This window comes from Echeneis naucrates, chromosome 15, assembly GCF_900963305.1.
Source record: "Echeneis naucrates chromosome 15, fEcheNa1.1, whole genome shotgun sequence".
NCBI classification, from domain to species: Eukaryota; Metazoa; Chordata; class Actinopteri; order Carangiformes; family Echeneidae; genus Echeneis; species Echeneis naucrates.
In genome coordinates this window covers 2,267,296-2,290,051 of record NC_042525.1, presented here as the reverse complement: position 1 = coordinate 2,290,051, position 22,756 = coordinate 2,267,296, and the positions used below count along the sequence as shown (strand labels likewise).

Here is a 22,756-nt window from a genome sequence, read left to right as displayed (position 1 = left end):
GCGCGCTCCGCCGCTGCGCACATGTAGACTCACCTCAGCAGCAGCAGCAGCAGCAGCTCGGTGCGGGATTTCTGTGGGATTCCCCCCCCCCCCAGCACCGGCACCAGCACCGCCACCATGCTCTCCGTGCTTCCAGGACTTCAGGAGCAGAAGTTGGCCGGAGCAGAGTCCCGGAGCGCGCAGGCGGCATGTTTGACCGGACACCGGCGAACTTTGCGGGCATGAGACAAAGACAAGAAACGGGATCTTTTCTCGGTTAGGGTCATCAAGCACAGCAGCCTTCACCCCCCCACCACCACCACCTCCACCACCGGCCGTGGACCATGGACACTCTGAGCCTGTCGGTGAACGCCGTGTCCTACACTGTGGCCGCTGAGCTCCCCCCCACCGAGGATCCCTTCAACGGACCCATCAAGAACATCGAGCCCTGGAACTTCACCATCTTGGCCGTGCTCATGTTTGTGGTCACGTCGCTTTCTCTCAGCGAGAACTTCCTGGTGATGTTTGTCACCTTCAAGTTCAAGCAGCTCAGACAGCCCCTGAACTACATCATAGTGAATTTGGCCATCGCTGACTTTCTGGTGTCTCTCACCGGCGGACTCATAAGTTTCCTGACGAACGCTCGGGGATATTTCTTCCTGGGGAAGTGGGCATGCGTCCTGGAAGGTTTTGCTGTGACGTTTTTCGGTAGGTTTACACATTTAAACACCCCACACAGCCTTCAGTTTTTTTTTTTTTCTTGGTTTGTACTTTCACAGCTGCAGTGAAAGTTTTGTGCTTTTTCGTTTCCTTTAAAAATAAAGAAATTGCTGAAGATGTGAGATGAAGAGCATCTCCACATGGCACATCCTCAGTCATCAGCTCCTGCTGTCAACATCTGCTCACAAATTACAGCATCTGGCAGGGAGGGACACTGAAAATGATGCTCATTTATATGAATAAAATATCTAATAAAACCAGCCTCCCAAAGTGGATCCTGCTCATACAGGAAAGCAGGAAGAACAATATTAATAAAAGGAGTGGGGTTTTTTTTTTTGTGTTGAAACTTCTTGTTTTATCAGATCGAGGGTGGATTTGATCGATTTAATCCAGCTTGTATAAGACACTCTTTCATTATTATAGGTCATTTCCTATAAACCAGTTCAGTGTCTGCGGTAAGTCAAAGCTTTTCAGGATCAAACTAAGTTGGAAAAAGTCAGTAAAGACTTCCTGTGTCTGATTTTTAAGGACTTCACCTGTAATGTATTTGCTGTGTGTGGGATCAGGAATAAAGCCGTGTTCACCAGCAGGAAGGAGAACGCTGACTGACTTCAGGAAACGGGCTCTTTATTCAGTTAGGAAATGAAACAATCAGCGACAGGACGCTTTATTTTCCACAACAATGGCACCGTTAGATATTATTAAGTCGTTTTCAGTTGCTGTTGTGAGTCGAACTGAAGCCACGCAGCGTTTTAACAGGTGGAAACATGCATGGTTGTGGCTCCTGGTGTACTGAGTATGTTGATTTATTAAAAATGTAGTTCAGGGCGCCTGCAAAACGAAAAATACAAGATTTCATCAAGATGAGGAGTTTCTGGTGAATCGAGGCTCATTTCAGTGATTGACATCTGTGTTGTGTTATCACCTGCATGTTTTGTGAGTCTGTGAGCACGATGGATGGTCCACTTCTAATTCTGCTCAGCGAGCACATTTTCTCATTTTCTGTTTAGTTTGTCTTCTACGTGATCCAGACCGATCCATCAAAACTGAAGTGGGTTGCTGTTCGATGCTCCGTTTCAGTCCCAGCAGTAAACTGCAGTATTTACGTATCGCTGTTCATTTCAGTTGCAGTTTATTTGCTTTTGTTTAGATTTGTGTGTGCGTGTTTTCCAGCTCTCACCCCGTAATGCATTCACCTCCAGTCATGAATCTATCTTTTGTCCAGAACAGGACACTGAGCTTTGGGGGACGTGTTGAGCAGCAGTACACAAAAAAGTGTGAACCAATCAGATTCCACGCAGATGAATGCAGTGAACTGATTCCTGAGATAATAATTTTTCAGGTTTGTTACAGTATGAGAAAAGCGGGACTCGGTGGTGTGTGTTTCCATCCACATGCTCACTGACCTGCTGCTGTTTGCTGCAGGCATCGTGGCCCTCTGGTCGCTGGCCGTCCTGTCCTTCGAGCGCTTTTTCGTGATCTGCCGGCCTCTGGGGAACATCCGACTGCAGGCAAAGCACGCGGTCCTGGGTCTGCTGTTCGTCTGGACCTTCTCCTTCATCTGGACCTTCCCTCCGGTGCTGGGCTGGAACAGATACACCGTGAGCAAGATTGGAACCACCTGTGAGCCGGACTGGTAAGAAAATAAATGAGCACTCCGTTATCTCTTCAATCCACAAAGATCTGAGCGTTCAGTGAAAAAGCAAAATTTATCTTCAGGGGTCACAAGAAGTCACAAACATCCTTTTTTTTTTTTTTTTTTTTTTTTTTTTTTTTTTTTTTTTTTTATCCTTCAGGAACTGGATTGTTATTCCTAGAAAGACAAATTGCTTTGAAAACGTATTTCAGCGCTGATAAAATGATCTTTGTCTCCATGTTTTCTGCCAAGTTTCAGAGCGTAATATCTCAAAATGCTGGAACTAAACCAACTGAATTCAGCAGCGGGTGAGAAAACTGGCCGTTTGGGGATCGTGACCCTTTTTAATGCTGCAGAATGGAGGTAGCCTTTATCTTACATAACACACAGATACATCGACGTTTTCAGAAATGCTGCTTTAAGTGGGTGAATTATCTCAGCAGAAAAGTGCATGAAAAAGCAATGTGAGTGCCAAATAGCTGAATAAGGTGATAATAATATAAAATGGAAAAAAACAGTTAAATAAAAGCTGCAGCTGTCCTGTAGATGCTGGGTAAAAAAAAATTATATTTTTATATATATATATATATAAATATATTTACTTTAGTTATAATTTTTAAGACTCATAAAGACTTTAAATCTGTCCTGGTGGATTTTCTGACCACTTGGCCCGTCCCTCACTGAAGCTCCGTCTCAGTCTGCAGCAGTTTATGGTCTTCCTGGGAATCGAACGTAGAGCCTTCCTTCAGATTTGTTGTGTGCTGGTAGTGAAAATGAGGAGTGACCCTTTTTGAATGTCAGCATTTGGTTTCACATCAGTTCGACAGTTCATTGCAAAACTTTTCAAGCCAAGTTTTTCTGTATTTAAAAAAAAAAAGAAGAGAGTGATTATTACTAATTTCAGATTCACCTTCGTAGATCACGTCCCCCTGAAGGATGCGGCTCCTGAACTGGGACACAACTTGTCTGTTTTGTCGGTTTCCTGACAGCAGCAGCAGGGAGGTTAATGAGAGCAGCGTCATTGAACCAAAACAGTCTGATTATTTTCTGTGATCGACCCCTTTGGATCGCTCTTTAAGTCAATGCTAATCCACAAATATTGACTGCATTAATCGAAAGTGTAACTCTGATGGTCCAACCTAAAATTCAACCCAGAAATATCATCTTTTTGTTTTTTCTTAGTGAGCAGAAAGCAGACAAAGAGCCAAGAGGTTCTCCGCTCGGCCGTCTGGCTCAGATCCTCGATGCTTCTCCAGCTGTATTAGCTCAGACTCATGGGAAAAAGTCGGCGCTAACCGTGGGCCCCAGGGTGCCATCTGGGTAATGCTATTTAGCTGCTTTGATCAGAAAGCGTGCAGATATGGGGCTGAGTATTTGCCTCCAGGACTGAGAGGGAGCCGTTGCTCGGCGCGGGGGGAACAAATGGTTCAGACAATGCAATTAAGGGTTCACCTTATGGAGATGCTCTCATAGATGACCCGGTCCACCTCTGGCCGCATGCAGCACGAGCTCTGTCACAAACCATTTGGTTAGCAGCAGGAGCAGTACGGCACAGGTGTGGCAGGGCCAGAAGGTTGCTGCGTGATGCATTTTAAACGCCTCGTCGGCCGGTACGTCCGGATGGCTGCTGAATGTTAAGAAGCAGAACCGGAGGGACAGCAGGTGGTTGTGTCCTTGGAGATGAGTTTTGGATACAGTGTGCCGTCGGCGAGCTGCTGACGACTGTGAATGCCATTCATTAAAAAAAAAATTCTGTTCAGATCTCTGAACCCGAAACTCTCATCATCGTTCCTCAGCAGGCCTGTTGCTGCTCTGTTAACTGATGAGACACTAAACCAACAGAAGAGTGGCAGAAGAGAAGAGAGAAGAGTGGCAATTGAATTTAGTCCAAAGAACGGAAATATTTCAGTGAATTTCGCTCTCACTGCTGGTTGTTGACTTTATGTTGCTGTCACTGACTTCTTACCCGTTATTGTGTTTCCTGGGACTTTTCAGTACTTTTGATTTTTATCAAGCAAACGTTTAGCGTCAGATGATGAGTTGACTTTTTTTTTTTTTTTTTGGGTTTGTTGTGTCTCACTTTTGTTTCCATCTGGTGGTGGTTGTGTCATATAGAAAAATGATGTGTGTCCACTCTCTGATGTGACACTGCCTGAGATTCAGGCCTTCCGTGAAAGGAGCACACCTATATTGAATTTTTTTTTTTTTTTTTTTTTTTTCATAATTAAACTAATCTGCTGAAACTGTCATGATTCTCTGCAGCTCGTTGCCAAAAAATCATTGACTCTTTGGCCATTTTGTTCTGAAGTAGACACTCAAGTGTTCTCCAACAAGCAGCGAATCCTGAAAAAGCTGCAGTATGAAAGTTCATGCTGTGTTTCTTTTGTTGGCAGGTATTCAACCAACATCAGGGATCACAGCTACATCATCACCTTCTTCGCCACCTGTTTCATTTTCCCTCTTGGAGTGATATTCTTCTGCTATGGGAAGCTCCTACGGAAGCTCAGGAAGGTCAGTTCTCACACAACACGAACGGAAAACGTTCCTGCCTCTGCTGTTTGTTTAGTTTTGTGTCGTCACTTCCTGTTTCCCACCTGTGTGATTGCTCTCCTTGTCCCAGGTGTCTCATGGTCGTCTGGCCAGCGCCAAGAAGCCCGAGCGGCAGGTGACTCGTATGGTCGTGGTCATGATCGTGGCGTTCATGGTGGGCTGGACGCCGTACGCAGCCTTCTCCATTCTGGTCACGGCTCATCCAACCATTGAGCTGGACCCCAGGCTGGCGTCCATCCCCGCCTTCTTTTCCAAGACAGCTGCTGTCTACAACCCCATCATCTACGTCTTCATGAACAAACAGGTAACTGTTTTCATTTCAGTCGGCTTCACGCGCTGAAACGTGTCTGCAGCAGATGAAAGCTTCTGTCGTTGTTGGATGTGAACGTCTTTCAATAATGAATCACTTTATACAGATATAGAGCATCTCTGTTCTGTTTTTCTGTGATCTGTAGTTGTATTTCATTTTATTCTGTTTGTGGTAACGAGCAAAGGTCTCGTCCTAAATTACTACTGTCAGTTCACATGACTGAGTCTCGGTGCTGGAGTCTTCTATTGGTTTTGTTTCGGTTGATTTCACATTGTGTGTCTGTAAATGAGACGCTCACACATTAGCTCTGAGGTTCTGTTTGTGTGAGGAGACTCTCGGCGCTGCAGTTTTGACAGCTTGAAGTGAGTCACTGGAGTTACACCATCGGTCAGTTAGGCGACAGGAGGAGTTTCTCTGCAGGCCGCTGCTCTTTGGAAATGGCAGAGAAAGTGTTGCCACATGCTGATCTTTGTGTGGCTGGTTTGTGCGTCACTGCTTTGCTGCTGTAACATGAGCGCGGTGCGTTATCACATCGGCTTCCTTTACTCCTCGCTGCAGATTCTCCTAACAGCATTTTCATGTTAACATGTCTTCCTCAACATCTGCACATTTCTGTGCTTTACTTTGTCAGGTGAATATTAAACCTGTCGGGGTCAGTTTCCATGAACAGAGCATTAAAGTGATGTATTTTCAGAAAGTAGCAGGGAGCTATCGGTGTGTCCTCGAAGGCATCGAGTGGACGTGAGTAAGGACGACTAACGAACGCCCCCCCGCTCTCTAACTGCGTTGCATAACAAGCTCCAGGATTTCCATGATTTATGACCACAGCTTCTTGTGGCAGCAGTCTGTAAGGGAGACCTCTGCCCCCCGACATCTCAGGACAAAATGTCCAAAGTGAAAGGATGCTAGAAGATATCTGATTTGAAATGCGCTGAAGCTGACGGCATCGCTCTCCTCCTCACTGACTGATCAATAGAGAAGGCATGGCCAGCAACTAGAAAGAAAACATGTTGGAAAAAAAATGTGCTAATTGAAATTGATTTCATCGCTTTTTGTGCCTCTTTACAACAGATTGAACAGTTTTTAAACACAGATGTGCTGCGTCTGCTGTAAATGTGGGCTGACCTCCTTCTTAGACCAACTGGCATCATTGTGTGTCTGAGAGGACAAAGAGGACAACAACAGAGTTTCTTATCACCTCTAACATGATCCTTAAACTTTGTAATTCCAGATCACTTCAGTCTAACTAACTGCTGTTCGATGATTTTTATTTATTTATTTTTTTTCTCTCTGTCCAGTTCAGGAAGTGCCTAATCCAGCTCTTTACCGGCATGGGGACCATACCGGACAGCCACCGGAACCAGACCTCAGAGCGGCCCGGGATCACCGTGGAGAGTCAGACCGGAGAGATGTCAGCCATCGCAGCTCGCATCTCCGTGGGCGGCACCGTGTCGCCCAGATCCGACGACTCTCCCACCGACTGCGGCTCGTTCGCTCAGCTTCCCATCCCGGAGAACAAAGTGTGCCCGATGTAACAGGACACCCCGCCCAGATGTCCTCTGACAGTCCACCATAACCTCCTGTGATCTAGAGCCAGTGAGTTTTTTTTGTTTTTAACAGTTTATGCCAATTTATGGCACTTAGTTGGTTTGGGGGAGATTCAAGGTACAGCGAGTCAACTTTTGATGCTTCTTTTTTCTTTTTATATTTCACTTGGAAACGTAGGAAGCATAGAGACAAAACTTAAGTTTTTGTGCTCTAGCATGTTTCAGTACTTTGTTCAATAATTGAAGGAAGAGGAGGAGAAAAAAAAAGCACAATAGCAGCAACAAGAATTGTGCCAACAGACACGCTAAGAGATTTACGGTGGAGGTACGTTGTATTATTTACTTGTTGGACACTCGTCTGTCTTCGTATGAGAAAACGTCCTGAATATTCCTGCCCATCATTACACACCTGCTCGCCCGTCACATTTGACAGCACATGATTTGACTTTGATTGGACAGCAGTTAGTATACAGTAGGCCCAGCCAATGTTTTTCAAATAGCACGATGCATCCAGCCTTTTTATCTCGTCCTTGTGGTCTCCTGTGACGGCGTCTGCAGAAAGCGTTGTTTTTCTATGCCGTTTCAGTACTTCAGCCGCGCATCTTCATTCATCTCCAGGCGTCAAGAGGACGGAGCGGTCTTCTGAATTTGGATGCTTTTACTTTAGTTTATCCCACGTAGACTAGTTTGAGCCGAAGCTTTCATCTTTAATGAAGAAGGTCAATCGGACTTTGAGACGCCGGCCCCCTGTTGCCTCTGTTGCAGATGTAGGACAGCATATTTATGAAGCGCCAGCCGGGGATCAAACAACACTGCACTCGACTACAAGAAGCACATCCGCACGCACACAAACAGGAATTAGGCCATCACAATGATTGGTGTCACACAAACTTTACTGTTTTACATCATTCATGGGGCCCATTAACTGGCTAAATGCTCTGTCTTGCTCCTTTGTATGACATCACACCCCCCCCCCGCCACAAACCTCACAACCAGGTCTGAAGATGGTAAAGCTGCGTTCACTGCCTGTATGAGCTCTCCGTGGTCACTGTGAAGACGCTACAATGCACTTAAACATCCTCACAAAACGGCGGCTCAGCTCGGCAAAAAGCGAAGCCACAAGAGCAGCGAGCGGCCTGAGATCACCGCCGTTAGCACAGATCAACAGCAATATTAAAGGTAGAAAGCGTCACACAGTGGGACATGTCAGTGTTAGCTGCAGTAGAAAGTAGCAGTGAGTGTCTTCTATTTAACTTTGTGCTGCATGTTTGTTCTCCGTTACTGGATATTTGTCGGAACGCTGTTGTACTCTCTATGCTGCACAGTATTTAACCATGTTTAAAAAAAAGTGTTTGCGATGTGCTGATTGTGTGTTCCAGTCTGGTAGAGGTAATGTTCAGCATCTTTAAACGTCTGTGCCAAATTAACTGTGATGCCTTGATGAGACCAGAGTTGGCTTCTATCTCAATCATGTTTTCCAGCATTTATTTTGCTTTTTTTTTTTTTTTAAATGTGCATTATTCAGTTTGACTCCAAACAGGTGATCTTGGCTTTCTTTATATGGGAGTATAAACTGGCTGTAACTGCGTCATACGATGGTGTCTGCACATTTTCCAGAGCAAGCTCCAGTGAAAATGCTCATTAATGTGTGGACATGTGTGCAGACGAGGACTCCTGTGGTTTCAGAGCTCCCAGTGAGCTTCATCCTCAAATCACTGGCTGAAAGAAAACAAAGTGAATGTGCCACGTGAGCTGTTATTAGATTATGGCCCACGCTTAAAGGCTGCTGTCTGTGCAGCTGACATCACCAAGACACTGAGAGGAGATATCACACCGAGATGTTTTGTTTTATCACGGCTGGTCGTCGAGTCCACGTCTTGCTGAAAATCTACAGCTACGGTGCTAATGTCTGTTCATTAACATCAAGTCTGCAGTGACGCGTTCATCTCACCTGTGTGCAGCCTCCGTGCCACCTACAAACATCCACCACCAGCTCATGTCATGTCAGAACCAGCCAAGTTTCCACATTCACCTCGTCGTCCTTCCTGTATGAGTCCAGCTCCCTGTTGTCAGATTGTCTTTGTGCGTTTTGCCAAACTGTAAACCTTCGTCTGCGTCCCTGCCTGCTAGTATTGTTGTTCATGCGCCTGGTTTGTTTGTGTTGAATTTATCCAGGAAAGACTAACTGCTCATCGCTGACTGTTATCTTTGGGTCCCAAGTTTCCTAGAAGGTGATCTGGCGGCTCAGAAAGTTATACAGGATGTAAATGGAACGAAACTGCCACTGCATGCTGATCAGGGGAGGGAACCCTTCCTTGTGTATAGACGGGTTAAAGCTCCCATTTCTGTTCACCTCCTCTGAATACCGAAGCTGCTCCAACTGTCTGTTCTATCGTAGGCATGTTTTTTTTTTCTGTCTTTATTTTGATTTACAGGTTGTAAAATAAAATGCCTATTAAATGTTTTAACTGCTTTTTTTTTTTTTTTTTTTTTTTTTTTTTTGGTGCATTTGACCGGAAAAAAAAAAAAAAAGGCTGTGTAGACTAAAATTGAATAAAGACTCCACCAATATCAGAAAGTTTGAGGTTCACATTGTTCACATTGACTTTATGCAGACGTATCAGAGGAGGTTGTCAATGTGAATAAAACTAGAAAAAGCTGGCACACAATTGATTACTGTGTAAAGATGTTTTCACAAAATCACAATCTAGAAAAGGGGACTACAGTTAACGGAAGTGGAACAAAGACGGGCTGCATGTTTAATTACTACTTGTAGTGCTATTTATGGGCTGAGCGTGGAAGATAGAATTTTTTTGTGATAAGATTCTTTGACAGTGTTTTTTGAGCTTTAAGCTGGACTGTTCTCACATTTGTTGTTCATTCAATCTTTCTGGAAATTAATAAATGGCCTCATTATCCACTTGCACGAGTTTCATTAACTGTGTTGGTCCTCGGCTCTGAGTCGTTTGGGCAGGTTTGATGAATGGACTGAGGAAGAAGCCGACATGCGGAGGACGCTGTGTGATCGGGCCACACGTTTCTTCGTGATCAGCCTCATTACGTCGGGGATGGATACAGTTCTGCTGACTGTAGGAGGGAAAGCATCTCACTCATTTTAATATTATACTAATGTGGACAGGAAAATGGTGTAAATCTTTTATGCTGAGTGTGTAAGATTCGCCTCTCCACCGTGAGGGTCAGGGTCCGCGTCTGATCCGAGCCCAGTCTGTTTCTGTCACTGTCAAAGCAAAGCTTTATATCCAAATTCTTTGAAAATACAAAGTAGAATTTTCAATCTATGCAACAGCCAATAAAGTGCAATGTGTTCAGTCAAAGTCAAAGGCCAGCTGTCATCTAAGAAAACCATCTACGTACTGACAGACTAAACACAACACTCTGATACGACCAAGTAAGTCTGGCTCGACGCTGAAGCTCTTAATCTGCCATAAATCTGAGCACACAAGTCCACGTTTCTCACCAACGCCTCCTGATTTCAGGCCCAGTAAAGTCCCCCAGCACTCCTCAGAAAAAACAGGTGAGGTGGAGGAGAGGTCGTCACATCCACAGAATGATTTATTTGATTTATGATATGGATTGTTCTGTTTACACTCCACTGAGTTTAACTGTACAACAAACATTCTTCACACAAAGCATCGCCAGATTGGAAAACACGGATAAATCGTAAACAAAGAAGGAGGACGGGAACGACATGAGTCAAAAAAAAAAAAAAAAAAAAACCAACAAAGTCATAAAGGTTCAACTGTCTCTGCTGCAAGAAAATAAAATAATTTTCTTCTCCTCCCATATCGATGTTTTCAAGGTCCTGTCCTGCGCCCACATGGAAGCGATCGATATTTGCAACCTACTTGTGACGATGGATGATTGTTCACGTGCAGGTTTTACACCACGAAGTGGATTAAGTGACCCTGCAGACCGCAGAACAAGGCAACACCAAATTGTTGGTGGGTTAGGGTTCGCAGCCTGTCAACCTTCTCATTTCATTCATGTGCCATATTTCTAACCCCCCCAACTCTGCAGTGTACAGCTGACACGAATCCAGATTGTCACGGTCGACGTGACGACCTCATCTGTGTCCATGTGTATGTAAAAGGGAAAACGGTGCAGCTTTTCAAATCTGTTGCCTTTTTCCATCGTGTAAAAAAAAAAAAAAAAAAAATATTAATCTTTTTTTTTTTTTTAAACCAAGGCCATCATTTCAAAGAGTTCCAGTTCCAAAGAAACACTAATAATGATTTAATTTAATCACTGAACTCTTTTTCTTCTGGTCAAACAAACGTTTTAATGTCTTAAAACTGGATGATGGTGGAAATGAATTGATGGATTGAATTTCTCACCAAAGCTTGAAGAATGGAGTCTGTTTCTGGTTTCTGGACTTGTGGATGGATGAAAAAGATGCTCCTGTCAGAAGTCTTTGTGAGGGCAGGTACTAAAGCAGAAAAAAAACAAAAACATTCCTCTCATAGTTATTACATGAAGTTACTTACATATTTCTTCACTTTGATAGTCGTACACTTGCAGTATTAAACAGATGTTTAATATTGAACAGATTTCAGAAAGAGGTCAGATTAAAAAAAGAAGACACTGATATAGCTGGAGGCCAAAAGATGCTCGAGCACCACCTGAGCTCTGTCTGTGCACGAACCTGCCGAGGGCGTCCTCGGCGGCTTGGGAAACATGATGAAATGTAAATAAATGAATGAACAACATTAAGGAAATGTCCTGCAGGACTGAATCAATGCATTCTCAAATGCATCATCAGCAGAGGGAACCCCAGCTGCTGAACTCATCTCCTGCAGGAAAAAGACTCGCTCTTCTGCTGCAGTTTGCAGGGAGGCGTGTGTCACCACTGATCAGCACAGACACCGACCAGGGCGGACAGTGTCGGGGTGGGCAGTAGTTGAGATTCAGGGTTGTGTGTAAAGGTCTTAGTTGATCAGCATCTCCTCCTCTCAAGTGCTCCTTCCCTCTTTCCTCTACTCAGCGTGAAATCTCAATCCGTCCTTTGAAGCAGCAGTGACATCGGTGACTCCGTATCCATCAAGCGGAAAAAATAATAAATATTTACAAGGATTGTCAAACCACGTGCCAAAGATGACAGCTGAGATGAAAGCGTTGGTGCAGGCAAAGATGGAGAAGGGGAAGCAAGAAGGTGGCACAAAAGCACAGAGGCAAAGGTGACGGTGCTGGAGGTCACATCGCAGTGGACACATGTAGATGAGAACACGGACAATAAACCATGAACTTTTTAACGCTCCCATAAAGTGCTCGCACTCCAGTCAAGTCTACACAGTGACAGAACGAAGGGGATCAGATGGGCAGCGGCGACCAGACGTCTGCTGGAGTTGGATCATGTCTGAGAGAGGACTCAGTGAAAAACCAGCCTCTGCATTCACTCACGAGCCGCCTCCAGTGCCGGAAAGTACAGCGTCACACGAACACATCACTGAAATAAAGAACTCCGAACACTCAAATAAAAATGATATTTTTGGTCACCTGCCCTTTTTTAAACAGAAGGAAATATAAAAACTGATAATGAACACCAGTGTGGATTCATTCTCTGAAAAAAGTCAGATTGAGCAGACGTTTTCTAACAGGCAGGTTCATGTAAAGCGTTAATCTAAGTGGTTAATCTGGTCTCGGGAAAGAACGTTGGTGTTAACTGTGTTTTCTGTAGCTCATTTGAGACGCTTCATTAACGAAGACCCGACTTCACATCTGTAGATTTTGACTGAATTTCTGCTGACGTCCATTGAAGTCTTTCAGTCTGGACTCACAGATCCGTACATCCATAAAACAGAATCAGAGCCCGACCTCTTCACACCGAAACCTTCAGCGAGACATCAAACATGTTGTGGTTTATCAACGGGGATTCATCCTCCATCACCAGATCTCGCTTGATCTCAAACGACGACGGGATGGAAAAAGCTCAGAGAGAAGTTGTTCAATGGAAACAGAAACATGGACGCTAATGAGTGAATGAATGGGTGAATGTGTTAGAGTCAAAGGGAGGCGTGCTCTCAGTGGGTCAGGGCCTGATATCTGTTCACAGAGCATTCAACTCTCATCCAAATCCCATTTGATTTGGAGCTGCGATGTTGTTTTGAAGTCTTCCTGGATGTGCGTCTCCCGTCGAAGTTCAGGCGAACAGATGACGCAGAGCTGCTCCCGTCTCGAGGGGCTCATCACTCACAAAGCAGCTGCACCGAGACGACGAAACGGAATGACAAGCTGATCCGTCTGAGTACAGTTTTCACACAAGTGCTGTGTGGGGTTCAGGCTTGTGTTTGTGAAGTCCAGTCAGCTGCCATCAGATGTACAGACATCTGTGCCGCCATCTTGGTGCTCAGTTCACATCCTTCCTCGGTACACACCCATGTTGTGCGCTGTGCACACAATGTAGTGTGCGAAAGGTTCATTGTGCACATACCGGAAATGACAGTCACGTCATCTGACCGAGATCATGAACATGCTTTTACTTTTAGTTTCCTGTGACACTGCAGACAAACATCCCTCCTCGAATGTCGCTGCTCTTTTGTCAAGTTGGAGTTTCTGCTGAAGGAAGAATTGAAAAATTCTTTCCTCAGATGAATGAAAGCAGGACTACTGAACCGAAAAAGGTTAGGGTTAGGGTTAGTGTTTGTATTGTGTTGTATTTGTTAAGAGGAACAGATGTTGCGTTCTGTCAGCCATCTGCACATTGAATCCAGAGATTCTAAAAGATGTGCTGTTAGTCACCAGACTGATGAGAAGAATCAGCTTTAATCTTCAGACTCTGAAAGTTTCCAGTTGAATGTCTAATAGGAAGGATTAAAGAGTTTAAAGGAGCAGTGCAAGCAATTAAAATGTCGGCTTTGTTAAGTCTACTTTACTGAATCAGCTGAAACTCTCAGACGTCCACGGAACCGTAACAGCCATCAAACCAGCTGGCCGAGTGCCACGTCAGCCACGTCAGCCATTTTAAAGCTGCTGCTGCTGGGAAAAAAAAAAAAAAAAAAAACTAAACTAAAAACTGTGAACAGAATCCAAAGTTACACAACTACGATTTATCATCTTTAAAAGCTGTGAACAAAAATAAATATTTACCAGCGATTCCATTCAGGGAATCCCTGTCGTTAAACAACACAATGTTCAGAGACGATCCGCTCTCAATGTCTCATTTCTGCTGTTGAAATATTCCACATCAGTCTTTTTTTTTTTCCTTCACAGAGATGAAAAGGGACATTAGGAGCTTTCCATTTCCCGCCGCATTTTTAAACCCATCATTAATTGATAAGATGACATCATTTTATGAAGACTTCCACTTCCATGTTAATATTTCATCCTTGGGGGGGGGGGCGCTGAACGGAAAGCCTCCGTGTTGTCGGCCGTTTTGGGTGATTTAGATGGAGGCTAAAAATAAATCCAAATGTCAGTGACAGAGTTTGGCTGGAATAGGTGAAGTATTTAAATACTTTCTAAATTGAGCTCTGAATGAATTCATCCTGAGAGATTTCACCTGCTCGGAGAACGGCATCGCTTCAGGGCGCTTTGGTGTTCTGTGACATTCATTTATTGTCCTTTGATGCTTTCAGAAAGTAAAATTAACACAAATTCTACCTCATCGTGCTGCTTTGTTCTTTTTTTTTTTTTGTGCTGCCAGCAGATCTCTGACTTCATTGTTCGGTGCTCATGTCATGTCATGTCAGGGCCTCATCATTATTATCACCCCCCCCCCCTTCCCAGGCCTCCCTGTTCACGGACGTCTCCGGATGACTTTATCTAACTAAAACTAAAAGCCTCAATCAGGAGCGCAGTGAGTCCTCCAGACTGCTGCACGTGGCGTGCCGCCATTAGTGAGTCAGAGGAAGAAGATGAGTCAGGAAGCCACGCCTTAGCCGCCGCCAAACACTGTGTTCCTTCCTCGTCTCCAAAGAGAGGCGTGGAATGGCGGAAACCCTGATGCAGGACCACGCCGCCTCCACTCGGCGGGACCAGGACCAGACTCATCTATCCCATTTTTAATCAGTAATGGAGCGCGACTCGCTGGCATGATGGAATTTTTTAGTGAAGTTAATGTCATTGATGGATTATGGGATCCTTTGAAAGTTAATCTTATTAGAGAGAGAACATTGGGTGAAGTATGAAGGAAATGTTCAGAGGAGGTCGAAGTGAAAGTGTTTTCTGAGCGGTTCTCAGCCCACTTTGGTTTATTTTGCTCTCATAATGCCAGTTTTTATGTTCCTGACATCATCGAGGAATAAAACAGAAATGTGTGTTGAAGATGAGATTTCATCATTTTCTGATTTCAAACTATTTATTTTATTTGGTTTTTTTTGGCAGATGTAGAAAAGTAATGGTGGTCAAGAGCCAAATGGAAAATGGCAGGAGAGACTGAAAAACATGGTCTGAACCTTCACTGGGAAAACGACTGGATTTAAAAGTGAGTCATCAAAAACAGCTCTGCCACTCCGTACCTGGTTTGTTGTTTTTCATAACCTCAGAAGAGGATTTATTTAATCTGATTTCAGCGTTGTATAATTTCTACCATATCGTATTCTTCGAAAGTAAAGCCATGAATGCAGGAGATTAAAATCATGTTGTTGGGGGTGCATATCTAAATGCAATTAGAGCGGTTTAGTTCGGGCCTTCCTGTCCTGTGTGACTGCAGCCAAAAAGGCCATTAGGTGATGAATTCTACCTTCGACAACAACAAACAGACGGGATAAAGGAGGATGGCGCTCTGTGACGACAACTCTTCCCCCAATAAAAGTGATTTGGAAAAACACCACAAACAGAATATCCCTGTTTGTTTTGTCGCCGTGCGGCTCTCTGACCACTGAGCAGAGGAAATCATGACCACATTATCATGTGCTGTGCTTTGGAAATGATTGAATCCCGAACGACCGACTTTGTTCATTTCTTTTTGTAAGCCAGGAGTCGATAAATATCTAAATAAGAATATAAATGTAAATAGGTAGCAGCATGGCCGGCTCAGCGTCTGTATTATATTAAATTGAGGGCACGGGGTACCTGCGGCTTGCCGTAGTTTGGCTTCACTCTGTTCTGTCTACATGTAGCGTTGGCAGCCTTCAGTCCATCTGACTGAACACAATTCTACAAATATTTAGTCACACACACACACACACACACACACACACACACACACACACACTCTGCTGCTGGCGGTGTTTAATTTTGCGCCCAGGAAGAAAACCATCAGTCGGCCTGTGTTTGGCTCTTTTGTGGCTTTGAAAATCATAAATAATGAATTGATACTAAATTAAAGATGGGAAACAATATTACACCTGCCAACACACGTTAGCTTTTTCAAATAATTTTTATGGTCGTGGGGACAGACAAAGAAATCTGACGTCATATGGACACCTGAATAATACAAAGTCATTGATTTTCTAACTATCCCACGACATATCTACGTTTTTCTGGCTTGTCTGACAAACTGCACATACAGCTGAACGGTCCGGGTTTTCTTTCATAGATCAATTCTGTACGAGCACATTATCATTATCGGGGGCAGATCCAACCTGGAGGAACGTCAGAAAATTGGGCTACTGAGTTAAAGTTTTGCATTTGAGCTGGTCTGACTGGGAACGTCAGGCTGGAGGGAGTGACTGAAAAATGCTCTCACTTTTCTCTTCCTTCGCTTTCGGCTCATCCTTGACCAAAGTTTGTTTCTGGTCAGCTGGGAGCGTCGGCGCTGTGGAGTCAAAGTCTGGATTTGTGATGCAGACTGCGCTGCCGGTCTTTTGTACATCTCTGCAGACACACTTTGGTCTTGCCATTGACATCTTCCTCCACGTGTATGAGAAAGTGATTTTACCGAGGTCACACTTTCAGAAGCAGACATTAATAATTACTTCACATTATTTCACTGAGCATAAACATGCACATCGAAACCTTTCAGAGGCATTTTTGATGAAAATATCTCAGCTCTGACAGCCGGGACCAAACATCATCATCCCCTCAGCTGGAAAAAAAAAGAAAAGAAAATCCTGATATCCACGGCCAACCTTGTGCGATCCATCACCATCTTGACATCTCCATGGATTATCTCCTGCAAGAGCTGTCTGGAGTTTTCCAAAGACCTGAGAGACGACCCGCAGATCCATCTCTCCGGACCGGCTGCTCCAACGCCATCCCTCAGGTGACGCCGTCTGACGACAGTGTTTGATTTGCCGTCTGTAGCGGTGTTGCTGTGACACGAGGGAATAAGGGTGTTATTTGATGACCTTGAAGAAAACGCACACTTCATCCTTGATTCAAGTGTGCTGCTGAGCATTACTGACTCCTGCGCTCTCAACTAACTGTCAGTCTGCTGAAAGATCAATGAAATCCCTGTGTTACATATAAATATATAAGTGTATGTGTCTTTTGTAAAACAATCAAAGGAACCCTGAGTTAGACAAGACGACCGAGCCGCTCTGCCTTGTTTCAGTTCGATGACAGAGATGAGCTTCACACCGCTGACAGCAACAATGAGGAAATGAGAGTGTCTGAAATATGAAACTTCCTTTAAAGACTTTGGTTTTCAGATGCGCAGACTGAGATCAGCCTTACTTGTGATCCAGCAATCATTGTGAAAAACAACAACAAACAAAACATCTGTAATGTGAAAGTGCAGTTAGTTTGTTTTCTTTTTTTTGGGGTGGGGGGGGCATTCTTCAAACAGCGAACATGAAAGCTCTTTTTATCGCAGCAGACAGGGCAGACTTTCACGATGGCCCTAATTAAGGATCATATCTACAAGGGAAAGGAAGGCAGCGAGTCTCACTGCACACTTTCCTTCTCATCACTGTTGGTTTATTGTATTATTAGTTTTCAACAACACGGTCCAACATGGTTGAAATGCAAATAAAAGACGCTGTCTTGCTTCATATTTCTGTGAAGGATTTTACCTTTCAGCTGGTGTCTCCGTGGATGTCATTTTATTTGGGCTGTCAGGACATTCTTGGTTCCCAGAGGATGAACCCTCTCTGGTTCTCGAGCCATTTCAATATTGCAATGAATGACAATATAAAGGCGATGGTGAGTCCAACAATGCTGTTTAAAAAAAAAAAAAAAAAAAATCAATCAGTTGACAGAAGACATAAATGTGACTGTGCTGAGATATTTGTGATGATTGTGTTTCAGCTGTCGTCCGTCAGCATGTTTCTCTGCAGTCATGACTGACAGGCTGCCGGCAGCTTAGCCAAATCTGCATGAAGCTGCAGGAGAATCTCTGAAGAACTGAGGCCACATTTGGAATCGCAGAGCAGAAGCCAGAAGGAGCTTCTGACAGGTCTTTGGTCCTCGTCTTTGTTTTTACGCTGCTGTTCAACGTGGATCCTTCATACACCTGAAGGGTGTTTTACGGTGGTCCGTCAGAGATAAGAGACATCCTGAAGTCTGGTGGAAGTAAAAATCTGTTTTAAAGCCACAGAAGTTAATGATTCTCTCATCATGGACATAACTTTAACCAGCTCTTTATAATTCTGTAAGCTACCAGCTGTGTGATATATGATAATTACAGACCTGAACATGATTACAACATTTAACCTGTTAAAAGACATTTTGTTTGCTCTTGTTCTCGTTACTAACTCAGAGCAGCCGACTACATGAACACAAACTGACACGAGTTTCTACATCCTACAAAAACCTAAATGTCAGCCGCTGATGCTCACAGCATCTCCCAGACTGCCACAGTTGGGGGGGTGGCCTTTCCTCTGAAGGGGGAGTCCAGTCTTTTCTACCACAACTTCATGATGGCTGCATGATGCTTCTAAATGGCTTCAACGGCAATTTGTGCTTCTAAAAGCATCAATGTTAATTGGTCATTAACAGTTCAGGCTTTTAATAATAATTATTATTATCGGAATATTGAACTTGATCTTTAGAGCCTGGAAAAATTTTTATCTGCTGTTTAACTGAGAGTGAAACAAGAAACCAACAGTCTGGGTCTGTCCAACGGTAACAAATCCTCCCGGCGCCTCTAAAGAAGTCAGCGAAATGATCAAAAACAAGAAATAACTGCAATATTACTAATAAGTGAAACTAATCTCAAAAGCTAAGAAAAAAGCTTAAAAGCTACTCTGAACATAAAAAGAACAGGAAAGTCTTGTCAGAGAAAAACAAGCTCATATCGCCCTGACTTAGATTTCACTTTTTGCAGGGCTTGGTTCAACCATCGCAGCTTCGGTGCTCTTTGACGGACTGGATAACCTCGAAGTATCTGCGACCAACATTATTTGTTGAATTGATGGTGCTCCTTCTGTGTTTATTTGGGTTCAGATCTGGAGTCTGTCTTGTAAATCAATGTATTTTTATTCTCATCAAACTGTTCAGTGAACTTCCTTCCCTGTGCTGGAGCGATTATTATGCTTCCCCGGCCTCATTTGTTCTGCAGGTAGACTTTTTGTAAACTGCAGATGTTTTTCAGTATATCCACAAGGACGCGTTGTACAGTACCGATTTCAAATATAACACTTGTCCTTGCTCCATTAAACAAAGTAATAGAGCAGGGACACGATAAAATAACTTACAACAGCAAGTAAATAGACTTTTTTTTCTGGAGGCATAAAGACAATATGCTCTAAAAAGGACTTGAATTATTCACGATTGATTTTTGTTGGCACGCTGAGAATTATCACATTGTTCTTTCTGAGGATGTTCAAAGCTTCGAGCTGAACATACAAACAAACAAGCCAAACAGAATCCTTCCTGCAAATGTCCCCTCCGTCCGCCTGCACCAAAATAATCTTCCCAGACTGACGTCGATGCCGGAACGTTTACAAAGAACACAGATGGAGCTTTGCAGCTCGTCCACATGCAGCAGAACAAATGTCTCAGAATGAGCTGCTTGGCTGCTGACTGAGTACCTTTCCATCTTTTTTGAACACATCTGATGTTTGGACAACCACAAACTGGCGAAGCATACGAGCTTCCGTAGCCTTGAGTCCAAGGCAGGCTTCGTCAGTGTTGGCAATAAAGGAGAAGAGCTGGAGCTTCGACCTTGAAAGTATCAAACCTACATACATTCAGTTGCCCCGATATGCTGATGACGCACATTTGAGACACACTTTATGGAGATGAAGAGGAAGTTTTTTCTATAGGACGACAAAGACGGACGTACTCAAAGGTCATCACACCGTCTCTAGTATTCTTTATGTTCAATGCAATATCTGTAACAACACAACTGAAACGTCTCCACACCTCATCAAACATCAGGAACGAACAAAAGCCCTGAAGAGGAGACTTTCTGCTGACTCTGCTGACTCTCTGATGTTTCTGAGCGAAGTCTGAGCGAAAGTCAAGTGGCTACATGAGACTCGTGGACATTCCGATGCTTTATTTTAATTATAATTGTTCCAAGTTAGATTCCTGTTGATTCAGGAATAAGTAAAACAAGAGTTCCACTGATTTACTGATTAATTTCCCGCTGAGCATAAGACAGTAGTATTTTGTCTGACAATGCAGGTTTAGAGCTGCAACACGAAAAGATCCAAACTGCTGCTGCAATAATGAAACAATTCACCACCAAACATCGGAGCGAACGCAGACCTGCAGCACAGCTCAGCTTTCACACAACAATGGGTGTGATAGCTTTTCAAACGGGGATTTTAATTAGATGCTAAATGGAGCCATTTTGGTTACGGTATTGTATAAACCCTAAAGACCGTACTGTCATTAGGGACAACAAGGAGAGGGACAGACAGGAGAGATAAAAACTAATGAGACCACCGTTAATAAAAGGAAGCACCTTTAACGTGAAAAAGAAATACGGAGGAGAGAAGAGGACAGACGATGAGAGAAGCATTTCTCTGCTCTTCACATTCTGACCTTTTCTGCTTCTTCCCTTTGAAATGTCTCAGATCTGCAGCCAGACAGAAAGTGAAAGAGCACCAGCTGAGCTTCATGTGGCAAACTCACTGAGCACCTTCGTCAGGGCCAACTCTGTTTGTTTGTTTAAAATAATTCAACAGAAATCACATAACGGTCAGTAGTTTTCCCTTTTGTCAAGCTCACGTCAGAGCTTAAGCGTTATTATCAAAAGCACAACATGGCCATCCAGAAGACGTTTGTCTGTGAAATCTTCATGTATTCTTCTCAGATCTTCTTCCTTTATAAAATCTGAGAGCAAAGCAAAGAATATTTTCATCTCTGTTTCAGTATATGGGAAGTAAAATTTGGAAATCTGGCTGCTTATTTAGGCTCCTAATATGTGCAGATATATAATGCTGTGATGAGCGAGAGCATGACATTTCTCTGCTTATCTGGCAATATAGAATTCCACCTCAGCAATTCTGCTGAATCAAAGCTGAGGCGGAGAAGATAATCCCAGAAAATGTCATATAATAAAATAACTGACAGTGACTGTCGATGCTTGCCTTCTTCCATTTGCAAACTTCAGTGCTTATGCAACTTCATTATGCTGCAGCAGTTTCTTCACCAGTCAGATGATTTAGTTTGCAATCAATGTGTCTAAAACTCTGAAGCTGAAAAAAAAAAAAAAAACTAACAAAAAAAACAAAACACCAACACACATCCTGCCTTCATAATCATAATTAAAATCTTGACATCATTCCTTCCTGTGGCAAATTCCTGAAGTACAAGTTGATCAGACTTGTATTTACATTTATGTTTTTATCCAAACTGACCTCAGAAGTGCCAGAGTCAGATGACGACATCTGTAAAACTGTTATCATGGAGCTGATTCAGTCACATTAGAAGACGTATATAGTTTTATTTCTGAACAAATGAAACCTCTGCATCCTCTGATATTATACGCTCTAACATATGGAAAGTGATCTTCTCATCATGGAGACTTTTAGTTGGTAATAAAATGTAGAGGTATTATGCTTTAAGGCAGGACTACAGCACGATGGGAACTTCTACATATTATTAGTCAAAAAGCTTTTGGATGCTGATTATTTCTGAAAAGAAGTGAACCCTAAAAAAAAGAGGCCAACCTGTCGAACAAGCTCAGGTACAGTACACCATCTACAGTTCAATACGCTTTCATCTACAAAACACTAAAAGTAACAGGAATACAGTAATTAGTGATTTTCTGTCCGTCATGCTTGCGTTCAGTGAACCAGAACAGAAATGGCAGAACTTAGTGCTGAGCACATCTTTGAAACGGCTCCCAGTCAGATCAGCTTTGACACTTGTAAGAGAGCTGCCTGCTGAAATGGAAAAAGGAGGCGGGTCTGCTTCTTTATCTCTTAGGCCAGAAATGAGCTTTTCAATTAGATTTTTATTGACCACAAAACACACTGGATAGGTCTCTTCTGTACGACAGGTACGAATCTTCATGGATGGCCGTAACGAAACCCAAAAGTGACCTTTTCCAATTTGTATATTTAAAACAATAAGTCCCGTCAGATAAGGGATTTCCTTCTGAGCTTTGCTTTGGTGGCAGCATGATCAAGCCAGACGTTTCATGTACACTCAGTCATGCATTCGACATCACAATGTCCCTCAGCAGATTTAACTGGCAACAGGGGAACAGTCGATGGGACAGTCGATTCACTGATCGGTCAGCTGATGAAGAATTGATTGAGGACATTGACTGACAATCATCACTCAAGCTGTTTTTACAGTGAAAAGTTACACACCGAAATGAACAGATTTGTTGATGTGAACTCACCTGAGGCTGGAGGTGAGGCCCAGTCCGGCTGTTTCGCCACCTACGGACAGATCAACCAGAATATTTTTGGAATGATGAAAGCTGCCCAAACTGCCGTTTTTCCTCTTTTATCTGACCCTGATACACATTACACATACTGATATTCTCCCTCCTAAGATATAAAGCATCATTTTAAATCTATAGCTTACAGAGAAACTAAATAAATACAGCAGTCAGTGTTAAAAATAGCACGCAGAAATTGTAGAACTTTTTATATTTACTCTACACATGCACCTCATGTAAATAAAAGTAGGTGAGCATGTCAAACTTAATCAGCAAGAGAGAAAACTTGGTGGGCAGCCAAGTTATCGCTGAGTGAAAAGACAAACAGG

General features: G+C 43.3%; 1 protein-coding gene across 1 annotated transcript; it reads left to right on the top strand.

Annotated features, from left to right (window-relative positions):
• The first annotated feature begins 323 nt into the window (after nucleotides 1-323).
• valopa (vertebrate ancient long opsin a) lies at nucleotides 324-6,730 on the top strand. The gene is made up of 5 exons (XM_029520990.1): nucleotides 324-687; nucleotides 2,125-2,335; nucleotides 4,729-4,846; nucleotides 4,956-5,189; nucleotides 6,494-6,730. Exons 1-5 carry the CDS (start codon nucleotides 324-326, stop codon nucleotides 6,728-6,730), a joined length of 1,164 nt encoding a protein of 387 aa, XP_029376850.1.
• The last annotated feature ends 16,026 nt before the right edge of the window (nucleotides 6,731-22,756 follow it).